Genomic DNA, 18,544 nt, shown 5'->3' on the forward strand with positions numbered 1-18,544 from the left:
TAAAACCAAACTGCTAGAGGAGGCCAGACTCAATCAGTGGAAGGAAAGCTTTTCATCGGGGCCGTATCCTCCAGATGTGAGAGTTTGATTTTGTGGGAAAAGCGAACTCTCCATGTGGAACTCGCCTATTTGGTATCCACGAAATTTTCGATTGGAAATTTTCTCATGAAAAACCGGAGAGAATTCTCGAGTGGTATTCTCGGTGAGAGTTTGATTAATTTACATAGAAAATAAGCAAATAAATTAAAATATCGCGTTTTTTAAAGTTTTAAATGGTTTTTAAATAATTATTTCACTTAATAAATACAATTTCCGTATATTTATAATAAATTTCAATTAAGTTTTTTTCTTAATAAACTGGGCAGGCATTTCGAACTTTTTTTATTTTCTGTTATTATTTGTCTAATTTTTTTTGAGTTTGATACCAATCATTTTCCAAATTGTTTATTATTTTAGTTTTATTTTGTTTCAGCTCTCGTGAATAAGAAAACGGTTGTGGCCATTTAATGATTAGATCTTTGAATAACCTATTTATATTCTTAAGAAATACGCAATTGAACAGAATTTTAGCAGATTACTTTGCCGTAAACTCTTTAAAACTCTTAATTTTTATTTTAACTAAAACCGGAGATGAAAGATCGCATAATCTATATAGGGAGTTTATCAGGAAAAAGTTCTTTTTTATTAAGTTGAAATTGTTAGATCTCAAGAGCCAACAAAACAAATATTTTAAACAAATATTTTTTTTATTTTTTATATGTACGTGTTCCTTCTTAAATTAGGAAAAAATATATTAAAGGAGATTCTTGAAATTTGCATCTATATTATTCTTTTTTATTCGACATACAATCTTAGAAAAATTGTAACTTCCCTATTCAAAAAGTAATTACAATACTTGAAACGCTTTTTTTTTAGGTTAATAAAGTTTTTATTCGAGAAAATTCGTTCAAATACTCCATGTGAAATAGAAAATAAAACGGAAAATGTCAAGAATTTTCCGCGAAAAACATATTAATTTTGAATTATACTCTTGAGTGATTTTATGTATATCAGTATCTTATAAATTTCAAATTTTCAACGATCTTTCTATTTTTCTCAAATTGACTATAGTTCTTATATGTGTTAGAGATAAAACCGAATTCTGAAAGGGTATAAAATTCTATAACTAATTCTGTAATAATCAAAAAATAAAAAAATACTCAAACTGTCATTAAAATAACGGAAGTTCGAAATGGTTATCAAACATTGCGAAACTATCATTAATATTTGTCGAGGTTCTCAAGTATTGCAAAAATGTTTCAAAAATACTCGTCAAATCCGAAAACAATACCTAATTAGCGACTAAGAAAACTTTCCTTGGCGAAAACTCGTAAAATCACAAAAAAAAACAAAAAAAAAAAAATGAGAAAATATTGAAGATAATCCTTGTCAAATTACTTAAAAAAAGAAAAATTAAAGGGAAATTGGCTTTTTGTTACAAAAATCTCTGAAAATTCACTTTAGCGTTAATTGACAATTTTCAGAAAATTTATACAAAACCACAAGAAAATGGGAAAATCTGTATACGTGTAAATAGGTATTTATAATTGAATTAGAACAAACGCAAAGGATTTTTTTTAAAAGTTTTTTTTACTGTAGTAAAATATTAAAAAGAGAAATTTGGCAAAAATCCTGTGCAGTCATTTAAGTGTTAAGAGGAGTCGCGATGAATAAATCAAAGCTTATAACAATGTTATTTAATTGTTTATTCATTCATTTAATTTATAATTACTTCAGTATTCAGTGTTTTTTGCGACCAAAAACAGCCCGCGGATTGTCAAAAAACGATTTCCACAAAAAGTTCCACACGAAAATCTCACCTGCTTCTCTCCGATATTCGTGGATACGGAGAGCAGTCAGATGGGAAAAATAGGAGAAAACGTCAAGGAGAGAAGCTCGCGGAGAATCTTCTCTCACAAAGTGGAGGATACGGGCCGAGTGTAGTACAGTGGGACCTCGATAGAGTCCAAGGTATTTTGACCTTATCATTTCACACAACAAATCATAACATTGCTCTATCAGGTACGACGCATCGGGAGGGGAAGTGATTTGGTGACGTCAGTGTAAATCGAGCGAATCGAGAATTTACAGTGTAGCAATTGTTCCATTTGTCGTCAGTTAACTTGCTAAGCTATTTTTTTTCTCTGTTCGTGAATAAAATGTGCAAATTGGTGGAAATTTTGTGCAGGAATGGCTACCATCAGGATATTAAACGATAAAGGTGAGTTGTAAAGAGTGGAAAAGATCAAAACCATCAAGTGATAATGTTTTTTTTGTTCAGGAAATCCAGAGAAAAGTTGCTAAAGGAGTGTTTGTGTTGTGGTTGTGATTCTGCACAATCAACAGCCAATCCAGCAAGTCCAGGATCATGAGGAAGCTGGTAGTATTCCTCCAAGGCCACCCCAACAGGAAGGTTCAAAAGTGGAAGCTGCGATAAAGCAAATTCTGTGAGAAATAAGCATAAGAAAATCCCTATTTGCCAATAATTTCTCCCGGAAAGAAGACTTCCACAGTCTAATAAATTTCTGATCAAATGGGCAGATTCGAAGATCTATTGGACTTCGAGGAAGGAGTAGGAAGGTATGATCTTAAATAAATCGATTTTCTGTAAATCATAGTGAATAAATTTGCAAAAATTTGTACAAAAGAAATGTTCAAATTTTCTTCTTTTCTAATATATTCTTTCTGTCTTTGCAGATTTCCTCAAACTACTTTCAAGTACTTCAATTCAAATCCACCAAATACTGCAAAAATCAGAACCGAATATTTTCAAAATTTCAACACTGCAGTAAAATTTATTTAGTATTTTCCTGTGTGATTGTTAAGGAAAAAGTTTAAAGTGATCGATCATGCTCATCACCAAGATAATCAAGATAATCCTTAGAAATAAGCGGAAATAAATCACCAAGGAAATAATTTTAGAAAGATGAAATTAATTCACATAGCAGATAAAAGTGATTTAAGACTTGTGAAATTGTTAATTTTCAAAAAGGAGCAATTTTTGTAGTCTGATTTCAAAAACTGTTTCTAATATTTTCTAGTTTTAGGCTACACCAACTTATTTTTGTATTCAACAATTTTTATATTAAAAAGTAAAAGTGCTTAATAAATAAATTGCTTTTGAAAATATTAAGTTCTTTGTTCCTTGTTATCGGCCGTTGATATTTGTTAGAACACGTAAAAAAATTTTGGAGGAACTTGACGCATTTTGGAGAACTTTCGGAAAAACATTTCTGCATTATTTAGAATTATTCAAGAAAAATTGGGTCAAGTGCGTTTAAGTAATAGAAGATTCTTTAAAAGAAAATAATTGGTATCGATATCTTTTTAAGTTTCTTTCGTGTATTTACAGAATTTTTCAGCCAATCTATAAACTAGAAATGTAATTTATCTGAAACGAAATAACTATTTAACTTACTATTAGTGCTGCTGAAGTAAAAGACTGTGGATTCTTTATTTCATATCGGTATTCATTTTTTATTTGCAAAAGTTTATCCCATTTTACAAATTTCGATTACAAAAACTTTTATTTAAAGAAAATTATGATATTAAACTCCTACTTTTTAATATAAAAATTGTTGAATACAAAAATAAGTTGGTGTAGCCTAAAACTAGAAAATATTAGAAACAGTTTTTGAAATCAGACTACAAAAATTGCTCCTTTTTGAAAATTAACAATTTCACAAGTCTTAAATCACTTTTATCTGCTATGTGAATTAATTTCATCTTTCTAAAATTATTTCCTTGGTGATTTATTTCCGCTTATTTCTAAGGATTATCTTGATTATCTTGGTGATGAGCATGATCGATCACTTTAAACTTTTTCCTTAACAATCACACAGGAAAATACTAAATAAATTTTACTGCAGAGTGTTGAAATTTTGAAAATATTCGGTTCTGATTTTTGCAGTATTTGGTGGATTTGAATTGAAGTACTTGAAAGTAGTTTGAGGAAATCTGCAAAGACAGAAAGAATATATTAGAAAAGAAGAAAATTTGAACATTTCTTTTGTACAAATTTTTGCAAATTTATTCACTATGATTTACAGAAAATCGATTTATTTAAGATCATACCTTCCTACTCCTTCCTCGAAGTCCAATAGATCTTCGAATCTGCCCATTTGATCAGAAATTTATTAGACTGTGGAAGTCTTCTTTCCGGGAGAAATTATTGGCAAATAGGGATTTTCTTATGCTTATTTCTCACAGAATTTGCTTTATCGCAGCTTCCACTTTTGAACCTTCCTGTTGGGGTGGCCTTGGAGGAATACTACCAGCTTCCTCATGATCCTGGACTTGCTGGATTGGCTGTTGATTGTGGAGAATCACAACCACAACACAAACACTCCTTTAGCAACTTTTCTCTGGATTTCCTGAACAAAAAAAACATTATCACTTGATGGTTTTGATCTTTTCCACTCTTTACAACTCACCTTTATCGTTTAATATCCTGATGGTAGCCATTCCTGCACAAAATTTCCACCAATTTGCACATTTTATTCACGAACAGAGAAAAAAAATAGCTTAGCAAGTTAACTGACGACAAATGGAACAATTGCTACACTGTAAATTCTCGATTCGCTCGATTTACACTGACGTCACCAAATCACTTCCCCTCCCGATGCGTCGTACCTGATAGAGCAATGTTATGATTTGTTGTGTGAAATGATAAGGTCCAAATACCTTGGATAGAGCCAACTAATTATTTCCAGGCCTGTTGACTCCATTGGATTCGGTGACTCTATTGGAGTCCGGAAAAAATCAATTAAAATGTGAAATTTTAATATAAAGGGGTATTATTTTATGTTTGTACTAGACAACTGATAAATTTAACACGATAGTAGGATATTTTATTTACGAAACCCATAAATTCTACACTCTCTGGTCCAAAAAAGTCATATGTTGGGCAAAAGTTGAAGATTAACCCTTTAACGACGAGACACTTTTTACGGACTGAAAATCAACAATAAAAATTAAACTGAGAAACATAATCAATGATAAGTCTTACATCTAATCTTGGAAAGTCCAACAGAGTCTGATTCGGTGTATTTTGTGCTTCTATGAACGATAGGGAGAGAAATAGCCCAAAAATTTAAGTAATTTTTCTGACAATACCAATGAATAATATTTTTCGCTTTAATGAAAAATATTACGTATGAGTATTGTAGTTTTTATTGCCAAAAGGGTTTTGTTAAAAAAAATTAGAAGTATAAAATATAAATAAAATCAATTCTAAACTTGAGAATTTAAAAATTCGCCTTTGTGCGCTTAAATATTCACTACATATCAAATAGCTAGAGACTTGCAAAAAAATATTCTAGATTCCTTCAACCTTCTACTTTACAATTATGTATAGACATAAGAAAAAATAACTTTAGGTAGGCAGGAAAAATTATTTTCTTTATGGGACACCGGTGTTCCAATCGTCCTTAAAGGGTTACAGAATGATTTTACAGAATGTTTTTATTATTAGTAAGTATCTTAAGTGAAAATTACTATCCATGTGATAATATTGAAGTCCATCCACGATGTTAAAATAAGGAAATGGTGTCTTAAAGATTTCTTTTTTCACTTTTTTTTTAGAAGAGCTCCGGTAGATAGGTATTTAATTGTTGAAAATTTTGATGCAATTAATGCTATTAATTAGAATTTATTTTAAACTTTTATAGTATGAAATTAGAGATTGATAGTTGTTCTTTTCGTTATGACATAACTATAGCCCTAAACTTCACAAAGAAAGCAATAAAACCAATTTTTCTCATTTTTTCTTGCTCTGAAAAATGGGCGCCAAATGGTTTGAGATATCTACTTGGAGTCTTCAGATGACCCCCTAATAAGTCAACCTGGGGATTATTATTATGACACTCATTTCCTCCCTACCCCTCCCTTTTTAGCGCTAAAATCGTTTTTTTTTTGTGATTACACGAAAACACGTCATACGGGATCTAGGGCTTAATCAAAAAAATCTTAAGAGAGCAAAGATAAGAGAACCTTCAATCGGTCAAAACGCTTAAAATCACGAAAAAAAAATTATTTTGTCGAAATTTGATTACACGGTTAATATACGAATTTTAACATAATATTGTTTTTTTTTTGTATTATAAACGTTACATTGATACACCAAAACACTGATTTTAATTTTGAAAAAGTCATACAATATTATTAATTCAATAATAATGGAAAAGTTGGCTCTATCGGGAGTTGACTCTATCGAGGTCCCACTGTACTTACTCACTTACTTAATTATAGGTGGCTGCAACGTCCCTTTTAAGGGACCGGGCCTCTCGCACTAACCTCCTCTACTTCTAGCGACTCTCAGTCAGTTCGATCCAGAAACGTAGAATAGGTCGCTATTCGAAAGTCAGTCCAATCGGAGGCTCCTTGCGAGTTTTTGAAACAATCTTGCTTTTACGGGGAGAGGTTGTTAGACCCTTGCCCAAGATTTTCTAGAAGGACTAAATCCCTTGTTTAAAGGACCAAATACCTTGTTTCCCAGGTTCGTGACTTCCCACTGGGGTTGGTTACCCAATCTTCTATCGTTCACCTGAGTTTACCGGGGTCTACCAAGCATCGAGGCCGCTTGGAGATGAATTTAGGAATTGAGGAGAAGAGGCTATATATATGTCGTATTATCCCCCCATTTAGACCCCGTTTAAGAGTGTAGTGCTTTCGAGAGAAAACAGACGGCGCGGCGATGGGGCTCTTCGAATGTGACGGTCTAAAAATGTGATTGTCAAACCATCCCTCCCTTGTATGTCAAAACATCACCCACTTGACCAATCACCAGAGGAGGCCAGACTTAATCTGTGGAAGGAAGTCTTTCCACCAGATTTTGTCGAACTAAGGGAAGGCCTTCCTCCTGGTGGTGACCAAGACTGGAAGACATGGAAGTCTCTCAATCGTTTGAGAAGCGGCGTAGCGCGTTCGAGAGACAACAGGCAGCGATGGGGTTTCTCCAATTGTGACGTCCTTTGTGACTGTGGGGTGATCCAAACCACCCCCCATTTGTGTGTTTGTCCGTTGTCCCCTGCCTCATACGGAACAGGGGATTTGATGTCGGCAAGTCCGCTTGCCATTGACGTGGCCCGTTTTTGGCCCATACTTAATTTTTTTAAAGCCTCGACACGATTAATAATAATACTTGTGTGTTTGTCTGTTGTGCCCCGTTTCATGAGAGGTTGGGGACTTAATATCGGCAAGTCCGCTAGCCATTGACGTAGCTCGTTTTTTGGGTAAAATAAATTTGATTTTTGCATCTCAACACACTCGACATGATTAGTAATAACCTCTTAAACATCCAAAAATGAATAAATCGCACAACGCTTTTTCGAGCAATTCCAAAAAAAAACACGAGTTTGGAGAAAAAGGGATCTTTGGGGGAAAACGAGGTGCATGTTAATAATGCGGAGGCAGACTTATGTGGGGGGGGGGTTCCTCGAAGGTCCTAAGCCGCTATTTCCAACCATTTAACCTCTAGAGCTGGCGACAGCTTTACGGACAGACAGACAAAGAGAAATCGTTTGAAACGCGAAGATATTTTGTGAAAAGTAGTCTCTGGGGGTTGGAAAGTAGAACCCGATTGCATTGGACTTAATCGGTCATGAGTCGGTATATTACGCGTAATTGATCTTTCTCAAATATTTCTCAAACTATTTTTTATTGGTTCGAAAGCTTGTGTCACGGCTAGAGGCCAAACGGTAAGAGATATCGACTTCTGGTCGTCAACGACTCCACAAAAGTCAACATTAGGATAGTCTTTTTCTCCCCCCCCCTTCCTCTCCAAAACCATGTTTTTTTATTTATTTCGATAAAGACTCCTACAATGTGTTTCATTTTCGCCATTTTCGAATATGTTTTAGAGGTTAGTCAAGGTGAATATTCGTTGTTCGACTTTGACATCTATGGTCGAAAACCATTTCGAAATCGAATTTTCGAAGATCAAAATCACTTTGGAGGGGCCTGTTTTTCAACCGATTTGCTTAAATTTGGATTTTTTTTTATTTCCAACGCGACTGCATCGGACTTAATTGATAGTGAATCAGTAATATACCCGTATATGATTTACCCTTCTCAGATTTACTTTTTTATTTATTCGTATGATTGTGCTATAATATACTAAGACCTTGGCCTACTTTTCTTAACCAATTTCTTATTTCGGAATGGTTTTTAAAATAATAAACGGATAGCTCTTTCTTGTGAGTTCGAGCACACCACAAAGCTGGGACGTTTTGTCGTATCTTTAAAATTTTATCTATTAATTTTTGATTAGATGAGTGGAAGAACAAAGATCGAACTGTAAAAAGACCATTTTTTAGCTAGTTCTTTATAAATTTGATTTTCCTTCAGGAAACCAATTCAAATCGCTCATCAATGGATGTGAGCACTTGTTCTTACAACACAATCATCATCCATAATGATGACAGTTTGTACTCCCTCAATGGCAGAGACTATCCCAGTCCTCCACCATCCATTATCAAGAAAGATCGACCGAGGTCATACGGTGAGCAGGGGATCCAGGAGATCACCCAAATTCCCGATGATTACCTTAATCAGAGCCATGTGCTAAAGCATTTGGCCAAAGAAATTAAGATTCCTGTCAATCGACGTAGCAATACAAGAGACTCTGGGGTGTCTGAGAATACAGATCCCAAGGATCCGCCCAAATATGTTAATTGGGGAGGTGGAGGCGAGGATACGGGCATGACAGTGGGAAAAGTGAAGAGTAAGAGTCAGCCGGATCTGACGCGTCTCACGGACATTGATCTAGAGACAATTGAGGCGCTGATGAAGGAGAACTCTCTGCTGAAGCAGCAACTCAACACATGCTACATGAAAGTGGCCAAAACCCAAAAGGTGAGTTATAGTGACAATGGAGGTCAGAGTAGTCAATTGAATTCTTGATTGTTTCCAATCTTGGATACAGCTCGAGGAAGAAGTAGCGAATATCTATCGTGTTCATGAAGAGTTGGTGCAATCATGTGAGCGTCGAGAGAAGCTGGAGAGAGCGGCTAGAACGCGTCTCCAGACTGATTTACAGAGAGTTCAGGAACTCAATAAAGCTCTGAAGGATCAAGCGGATATTTTTCAAAGTCAACTATTGGCGCCGTCTGAGCATCAAATACTCATTGCTCAGCTTTTTACTCAAAGTAATGTTCATTGTTTTGTTGACAATATTTTTTTCTCTGAAAATCAAACACTTTTTTTTTGTTTAACAGACAAGGAATTGACAGCGGCAAAGGATAGGCAGGAAATCGAACTTGCCGCCCAGAGAGCGACTCTGCAGGAGCAGAGAAATCACATTGGAATTCTCGATACGGCACTCACAAACACTCAACATAATATGAGACGTCTGGAAGAAGAGGTAATTTATTTCAAAATGCAAAATTTATGTTTTGGTATTCACAAGGGATGATTTTGTCTTGGCAGCTGAGGAAGAAGCAGGGATACATTGAACGACTGACGCAATTGCATCAGCAATCGAAGCAGCAGCAGCAGAATGAGGAGAGAAGTAGGAGATTTGTGTACGAAAATGAATTGAGCAAGGATTCTAATAGGAGTGGAAGCAGCACAAATAGTGAGTCAAAGTGGCAGATTCAGGACAAGGCTAACCAAATCACCAGGTATTTATCTTTAATAGTTTTTTCTTCTTCGAATTCCGCAAATGCAATATTATTATACTTTACTACGGTCGTTAGCTGATGTAGAGGTCAAACAGTTAGAGATTTTGATTAAACTTACACGACCTTCAATATTTTCTCTTATCCCATCGTGATTATTATTCCCACAAAGTTTGTAAATAATTTTAGAGAAAATATTTTAAATTCATTTTGAGAAAAAAAATATAAAAACGAAAGAGAAAACTAGGGCAAATTTCCTAATTCAAAACCATTTCCAGACGCTTTAACTTTGACAGAAGATTCAACACATTACGTTCATATTTTTTCTGAAGAGAATTACATAAATTTGCTCCTTTACTCTTCTAGAATGTTATTGTTTAGTGAAAATTCTTTAGATATAATTTAAAAACTTCTTAAATACAAGAATAGACGCGAGCGTAAAATGCTTCTATTGGAAACAAATTAATCCAAATGGAGACAAGGGAAAGTTTCTAATTGGACACAAACAGTGTAAGTGAAACCGCGACGAAAGGCTTCCGAAACCTTGTTGAGTTGCTTCTGAGTGCAAGATTTGTTCTTATTCCTGGTCTTTTCTCCTTTCCCATCTAAAACAATAAGAAAATCTCTCCAAAAAAAAATATTTCCGGGGTTTCCTATTGAAGCATTTGCAGACACTTCAGAAAAACCTTTTTTGTTCACGAAATAGGTAATTATTTCATTTGAAAACTCCACGTACCGTTAACAATGAAGAGTAGCACTTAATTTAACTAAAATAAGCCAGAAATATGACATAAATGTTAAACAAAACGAATAAACAACAATTACCTCATTGTGTTTTTCATTGGAAAACATGGTCGATCGATGAAAAATTCGATAGTGAAAAGGTATACACTTTTAATTTTTCTGAGAAATTAACAAATTAAAATTTGTAAATATGAATGGATTTTCGCTTTATTTGGCGCAAAATTAACTAAATAATTAAATTGTGGTATACAAAATATATAAATATAATACTTTAGTACTGTATTTATCATGAAAACAATGACGTTTCCATTTGGAGTAGCGCAAAATTTCCATTTGGAGCAGCTTTTGAATTAGCTTAATTTACCATATGCGTTTTCTAGCACCATTTGAATAAAATTTTTGCAATAATTTTACAAGAATCAATGGCGATAAGAGTAGCCAAAAATCTGGTTCACTTTCCCATGTGAATCTGTATGAATCAACGAGATTTTATAATGTTACTGATAAGAATATTTTTTTTCTGAGTTATGAACAGAAAATTCTAAATTTTGAATTTCTAAAGACAAACAATTTGCATTTTTTTAGAAGTCTTGAAATTTCTAATCCGGCTGCATCGGGCCAGTGGCGTACCAAGAGATTTTGGCGCCCGGGGCGAATATCTTAGCGAGCGCCCCTTGCCCTTCCCACATGAAATATCTACTGAAATGTTACAACTTATCATTTATCTATGTATTAAATGTTCGTCTATCGACAGAATATCTTCACAGGACATATATTTGAACTATTCCTGATGCCGAAACTAGACAGCTAAATCTTCAATGATTTTCGCTTTTTTTATATTTTGCAAAATGTGAAAAAAATCGTTTTTTTAAGTTTATCTCGAAATCTATTTCACCGATTTCGTATATTTTAGGCTTATGTTGTAGAGCTATTTCAGTGTAGACCAAATTTAAAAAAATCTTTAATCGGTATTTATTTTCCGAGATGCTGAAATTTGAAACAAAAAAAAAAACATTTTTCAAAAATTTTCAGTTTTTTTATTTTTTGTAAGAAAAACTAAAAAAGTAATTGAATTGGAATAAACCAAACGCCACGGTACACCTATGAACCGGGCCCAAACCGTAATGAATTGGTGAAGCACACCTTATTATCGTTCTGACCATTGTTATGTCCATCTCGTCCAATTGTGATTACAGTGTAGTGAAAATTTGTATTGACCACACTTTTCCCACTAGTTACTTGCATACCTGAAGAAGGAGCCATAAAGTTCCGAAACGTCGTTTGTGTAGTAATAAAGGAGGATAAGACCAGGTCAAAATCCGTGTTTCCTTTGTCCAAATTTAAAAAAAAAATCCATAACGGTACCATCAGAGACTCTGGTCTAGATGGGAGGCATTACGTCTTGAATATTTTGGGTTGGCTTTAGCAGAGCATTTATTGTTTGTGAGCTAAACTTAGTCGAAATGTAAATGAAAATTATGAGCCCTTACCCTAACCCTTTATGGACTGAAAATCTGCACGAAAATATATGTGAAGAGGTATACCTTAACTACCTTAACAATTTGAGCATTATGTAAATCTGGGAATGTTTATTTAGTAAAGGACTTATAATCATTACACGAAGTACAAAATCCCGTTACCACCCCTAGAGGACAAACTGTTAAAGATAGAAACTTGAGACATTTTGGGGACCCCTCTATAAGTTGACACAAGAACCATTAACTTTCCCCTCATTTTCCCAGTAGTCCTTTCCCTTCCTCTCCAAAACCAAGTTTTTCTTTGGGTTATTCATATTGGCAAAAATTTCGCTCCCGCTTGGAATTTTCTTACAAGGTTGGTGTCAAAAAGCAAATGGCGGGCATTGGCGGGATAACCTTACATTTGACCTCTAGATTTTTGCGGATGAGAGTACCCATAAAGTTTGAACAAGTTTTTTGAAAATTTAAGAAAAAATTGTTTTTCGAATTTATGTAATCTGTAATTGTTAGTTATCATACTTATTGGCCCCGAGAGGTTTTTTCTTATTCTGGTCTGGAAATATCAAAAAAGTCACAATATCTGCAAGGAAGCAGAAAATCGAAAATTCACGATGTTTGACCAAAAATATCTAAGCTCAGGAGTTAATTAGGATCCTGCAAAAAATATCCTAGATTTGGACATCCTTATAGTTTGTGCTTATCCAGAAGAATCGGATTTTTATCGATTCTAGATAGTCTAAAAAAAATTGTTGTTTCCATGGGTACCCAGTGTCCCAAAGGAGACGAAAGGATCCGATCTGAAATCGGATCAAATAGGTTGTGAACTGGGAAATGGTAAATGATGCGAAAGTACTCTTGAGGTATAGTATCTACATACGTTACGATTTCGAGCATTTTGCCAACCCTAGGACGCTTTGCCATCCCTTTTATTTTATAAGTGCCATTTTTATAACTTTTTACGGAACATCTAACTGGATTCAACTAAAATTAGGTTTACCATAAATTTCAAACAAATATTGAACACTTATTATGTAAATATCGGATTTAGTCATTTTTATGGAAATTTCTGGAATGTAAAGATGTTTCGCTAAGGGTTTTAGGTTTTAACTAAAGAGGGTCTCTTAAGATTCTAACCCACTATCTCAAACTTAGAATGAATACATAATATTGCTTTTTCATGACTTTGTGTCTTTTCAATTCTACATTATCTTGGGTTAAGTTTCCTGGTTGAGTTTCCTGCACTCAATGGGTCAAGTGGTAGAGCACTCGCTCTATGATGCAAGTGTCCCGGGTTCGAATCCCCTTTAGGTCACCAGGAATTTTTCTGGCGGTAAAAGGTGTTCGGATTGCATCCAGTGAGCTTCACTGCACTTGATTCCACGGGCATGGAACTGACAACCTCATCTCGTACAAGAAAAAATAATAATGCATGTCTAGAAATCCCCTTGCGGGAAGGCCTTGTTCCTTCATGGAATGTTGTGCCAGCATTATTATTATTATATTATTGAGTTTCCTGGTTTCTAGCTGTTAAAATGATACTTTTTAGATTGGAGAATGAACAAAGGCAATTGGAAGAGGCACAATTGCGTCAAAATGTGGCCAAAGCCATGGAGAAAACGGCTCAGGAAACCGACAGGATAATTGCTGAGGCGAAGCAGGATAAGATGAGATACCTTGAAGAAGTTCACACTGCCCAGAGGCGAGTGAATGAGCTTCAGGCTCATCTGAAAGTGCTTGAGAGTCGTTTGGCTGAGAAGGATGCAGTACTGCGTGTCCTTCAGGGTCCTAAAGGTGGTGATTTTCATTTAAGAGTTGTTTTTCGTCTCAGGAAATTAATGTGGCCTTGTATTTCAGTATGTGTGGCTTCTTTTGACTCCTACAATCTGTCTACTGACAGTTTCGCCATGAGTCCCCTGAGCTACAATAGCCAAGGATCGTTCAATGTCTCAAATACATCCTTTCACACAGCCACAAATACATCATCCCTGTTGGATCCTTCTCCTTACAGTGGGAATTCTGCTTCGAATTTCTCACCCACTCCGTCGATTTCTGCAGCATACGGAGCATCTCCGGTTACGGCTACGCCAACTCCATACGGAAGTCAAACACCGACTCCGACTTACAATCACCAGAGTGCAATGAATCTGCAATCAATGGGCAATTATTCGCCCAATTCTAGCTCAAACTACAGTGGGGGCAATTTTGATGCTGCACATGGATACGGGCAGCAGGGTAGCACGTACGAATCCAGTTACGATGCCACGAGGAATAGCATTGATGATCACATGAAGAAGCAACTGGATGAGCAACTGAGCAAGGTGAGTGGTCAGTTATCCCTAAGCAAGTTTCGGACGAATGAGAAGATGGGAAGTGGGCAGGATGTGGGTGGGGAGGGCAATGAGGTATTCTACACGAATCTCGTGGGAAGACAACCGCTGGTATCGCGACTTTTGGCACAGCAGATGGACATGTACCAGAAAAATGGGAGTCGCTCGAGTATCAGCAGCAGCAGTAGTCCAGGGACAAAGAGTCCAACTCCAGCCTCTAAATCGTCCAGGCTGTAATTTTGCATCCCATTCGGAAAGGACGAAGTTTTGTCAGGAAGTTCCTGGGAAGTATAGAGTTTAAATGAATGCGCTTTTCAAAAAGGTAAATTTCAATTAGTATTTCATCCGTGAAAGCCACTTGCAGGCCATAACAATAAGTTCTCGGGTTGAGTACTCTGAAAACTTTTCTCTTGGCAATACTATTTTTCCATTATCATTATCATCTTAAATTAACCCAATGAAGAAATTCTGGCACTAATGTTTCTTCCAGGAGATGATAATTACACTGAGAAAAAAAAACGGGGATGCGATTAACTTTTTTTCCTCGTAACTTTAACACTTTTTAGGTGTAAAAATATATCAACATTTTTTAATGTTAATTTTACACCTTTTTAAGGGGAAAAATTAACATGAAAAAGGGTAATTTTAACCCCTAATACACCTATAAAGCATAATATGTACACCGATTTCGGATCAATAATGCAAGGTAAAATAAACATTTCCGGAATGTTATTTTAACTTTTTCGGATTTCTCTCAGTGTACTCATAAATTTATACACTGTGCGAAATTCAAATATAGTGAAATGGGGTAACCGGATCGTTTTTCGTAGAGTGCTACTTAAAGGCTTGTTTTTGGACTAATGAAATTCTTTTTTACTTCTTTTAAATCCATAGAATTATTCACTGTTTCATTCAGAAACATAATATAAAAAAAAATATCAAAAATATTAAAGAAAATTTATAAAATAATGATGATACTGAAATAAGTTAGCATTTACTTAAGTGGATCGCCTCTTTGCTAATTGGATCAAATGGTCTTTTAATTGGATAGCGAGCATATCAAAACGAAAAAAAAAATTACAACATTTTTAAAATGTTTATTGGATTATTTCATTTAACATTTAATGTGAAAGGCAATCTTTGGTGTAATATCAGTTTTATGAACAACAATTGGAGGAACAAGTTGGCCAGTAGCAGACACCATGAAGAGTGTTGTGGCACATTCCTTCGGTCCAGAATTTTTAAGAGCTGGCACAGCACGTGAACCTTTCCTGGCCAATACATTTCCATCTTCTAGTGTTAAGAAAAAAGCACTTTCGTCGAAATTAAAAGAACGATCTGGTGAAATGGTCAGCAAATCGTGTTCTGTGAAATATTCTCGACAATTCTGAAACCATTCCATTAGATATTCAGCAGTAACCATAGCCCTTTCCAATGAGAAGGACTTTGGCTTGCGCATGCTGAGCTCTGGATGACGCTTGAGAAAATTCCTGAACCATGCATCTCCAGGAGGGGAATTCTGTAATTTTCGTGGCATTGTCACGCGTGAGTTCGAAACCTGACAATGCCATTCGAGCTTTTTTTTGTCATATCATATGAGTTCGAAAAGGTAATTCATTGATTTTGTAATGAAATCCCTTTACTTAATGATTTTACGAAAATGCAGTACGTCTTGATTGATTTGTGTAACTAAATTCATTGTCATTTGAATTGCCAGAAATCTCAAATATGTGACTTCTGACAATGCCACGTAAGCTGAAATGGCGATGTGACTGCTACAGAATCGCATTTTCGAAAAGGAGAGCTTTTTCGAAAATGCGATTCTGTAGCTGTGACATAGCCATTTCAGCTCACGTGGCATCGTCAGAAGTCACATATTTGAGATTTCTGGCAATTCAAATGACAATGATTTTTGTTAAACCAATCAACCAAGACGTACTTTATTTTCATAAAATCGTCAAGTAAAGAGATTTCATTAAAAAATCAATGAATTGCCTTTTCGAACTCATATGATATGACAAAAAAAGCTCAAATGGCATTGTCAGTTTTCGAACTCACGCGTGACTTACAGAATTCCCCTACTGGACGAAGGCATGTAACATCGAAATAGCGTAATCAACACATTCAGTATTCTGCACGAAATATCGGATGATAGAATTCGGATTGCAATGGACAACAGCATAAAATGTCCATAATGATCTTCGTTCAAAACTTTGTTCAAAACTGGCCTAGAATACAGAAGGAATTGCCTTTCTTGAGTTGCTTTCCATCTTCCTGCGTAATATAGACTATCAGGTTTTCTAGAAAATTCGGAAGGGAAAAAGGAACTCGTACTTAAGTGTTCAGTTTTGAGTTGTTCTCTTTGCCTTTTTGTAAGTCGGAAGGATGAACTCTTTGGAAACATCGAAAGAACTCCAAGAGTACGTACTACGCCCAAATATACTAAATGAATTGGGCATAGTGGCATTTGAGAAACCATGTTTATATTTGCCAGCTCTAATCCAAACGGAAAAGATTTTTTTTGATGCGGGGAATCCTGCCTCTCACGAAATGAAGTATCGGAGTGCAATTGTCCACTTGTGGTAGAATATACTACACTGCTATTTTCTGTATGTCCAACTTGATCATATTTTCCACAACCATGATGTCCAGAGTACCCCCTACAACCCCTGCAAGGCAAGCATGCACTTCAGCATGACAAATAATCGCTTCGATACGAAATGGTTTCAATACTTCTGATTCAGTTACCCAAACTCCGAAATTATTTAGTCTTCTTATGAGCTTTTCAATGAGATCGCTTAAGCATAAATTGATATCGTGTGGATTGTTTTCCCCCTCATATATTCCAATAAGAAAAGGGAAGATGTCTTTTCTTCTTACGAAGTAGCCCACAATGGGAACGATAGTTGTATTTCCGTTTTTGGATATTGGGGGACCATCAATCCTAATATTTATTATTACCGCATCAATATCTTGTAAAAAGAAGTCCGCAGGGCATTCTTTGAGACTTTTTTCCTATGCCAATGTGATAATAAGAACCAGGAGGAACGGATTTCGTGTTTATTGGACGTTTCGAACGTTTAAATCTTCGTTTACATGGTCGCGAAGAGTCAGGAGTAGATCAGTAGTACATTCTGTTACTTCTGCTGTTGGCTGTTAGAAATTCCCAGCCTTCCCAGCAGGGATGAGCATTTTAGTTAACTTAGTGTCTGATTACTTCGGATTTCCTATATTTTTGTGCAGAATTTTATTCATGACTCCTACTATGATGAATCCTACTATGATGAGTCCTTCTGAAATATGTACCAATTGTTCTTCGTAGAAGTGTAAACAATATACTGCCAAAGGATTTTGAGCCCAGCTAGTAGAAGCACTGTAGGGCTCTGCGAGGGGTGTCCACATTTATTTTTAGCGAGTCTTAATTTAAAGTGAACAATTTCTCGTTTGACATTATTTTTTTTTGCTTCAAGCCTACATACAGATTCCAGAAACAATTATTATAATTATTAGGGGGAGGTAGGGCTACTTTGAGCTATGGGGCCACATTGTTATATGATATTTTCGCATATTTCTAAAGAAATCTGAGTTTTAATATAATGTATAATTGGGATAGACAAAATAATTGTAGATCTAAATAAAATAATTGTAAAAACTGTCTTCATTTAGAAATAAGCGAAAAAATCATATACCAGTGTAGCTTCACATCTCAAAGTAGCCCCACCTCCCCCTATATATCTCCAAAATATACCTTGAATATTGGTGTCTCTGACTAGCTTAGTTTACTCAAAAGCACTCTCATCAGGGGAGGTGAAAACCTTCCAAAAATCTAATTTGCATTTGTGTCGTTTTCTTTCCAAATCCTCAGGTTTAATGTGCTAATTGCACACAAAGCTGTTTTCTCTAACGTGTAACCCCACAAATTAGCAGTATACACCTCATTTTCTTTCAGTTTGATAGTTTTTCAGACTTTCATGATTGTGTTTTGTGCGATTTTTTGATAATTTTCCCCCGAGAAATTTTTGATGCGTCACCTGTGCTATGATGTCTATAATCATCTATATATCAACTATATCATCCGCTTACTGTCCCTACTGTCAATGCATTTTGCGCCATTAGCGAACAACTTTCGGAAGTTTCCGGGTAGCTTAAAAGAGCTCTATAGAATAAAATAGTAGGTGAGATTGTTAAGAATCTCACCTAATAACCTGCCACGAGGGCAAACATAAATAGTTTTTAAATATAGGCGTTTCATTTCAATATTCCCTTTTTCTTTATTCATAAACTATTCCAAAAAAAACTTGAAACTATTTTATGTTTATTATACGTATTCATATATATA

The 18,544-nt window shown here is 35.3% G+C and overlaps 2 protein-coding genes across 3 annotated transcripts in view; one reads left to right on the forward strand and one right to left on the reverse strand.

Annotated features, from left to right (window-relative positions):
- The window catches only part of LOC129801718 (rhodanese domain-containing protein CG4456), an 887,636-nt gene that overhangs the window by 21,485 nt on the left and 847,607 nt on the right, over positions 1-18,544 (reverse strand). The gene's annotated exons all lie outside the window — the stretch shown is intronic.
- The window catches only part of LOC129801671 (uncharacterized), a 46,469-nt gene that overhangs the window by 15,668 nt on the left and 12,257 nt on the right, over positions 1-18,544 (forward strand). For both annotated transcript variants that reach the window (XM_055846934.1, XM_055846935.1), the window contains exons 3-8: positions 8,386-8,892; positions 8,963-9,185; positions 9,255-9,400; positions 9,466-9,659; positions 13,425-13,669; positions 13,733-14,196. In XM_055846934.1, coding sequence (XP_055702909.1) covers positions 8,386-8,892; positions 8,963-9,185; positions 9,255-9,400; positions 9,466-9,659; positions 13,425-13,669; positions 13,733-14,196 — 1,779 coding nt within the window. The remainder of the gene's footprint in view (positions 1-8,385; positions 8,893-8,962; positions 9,186-9,254; positions 9,401-9,465; positions 9,660-13,424; positions 13,670-13,732; positions 14,197-18,544) is intronic.

This window comes from Phlebotomus papatasi, chromosome 2, assembly GCF_024763615.1.
Source record: "Phlebotomus papatasi isolate M1 chromosome 2, Ppap_2.1, whole genome shotgun sequence".
Taxonomy (NCBI): Eukaryota; Metazoa; Arthropoda; class Insecta; order Diptera; family Psychodidae; genus Phlebotomus; species Phlebotomus papatasi.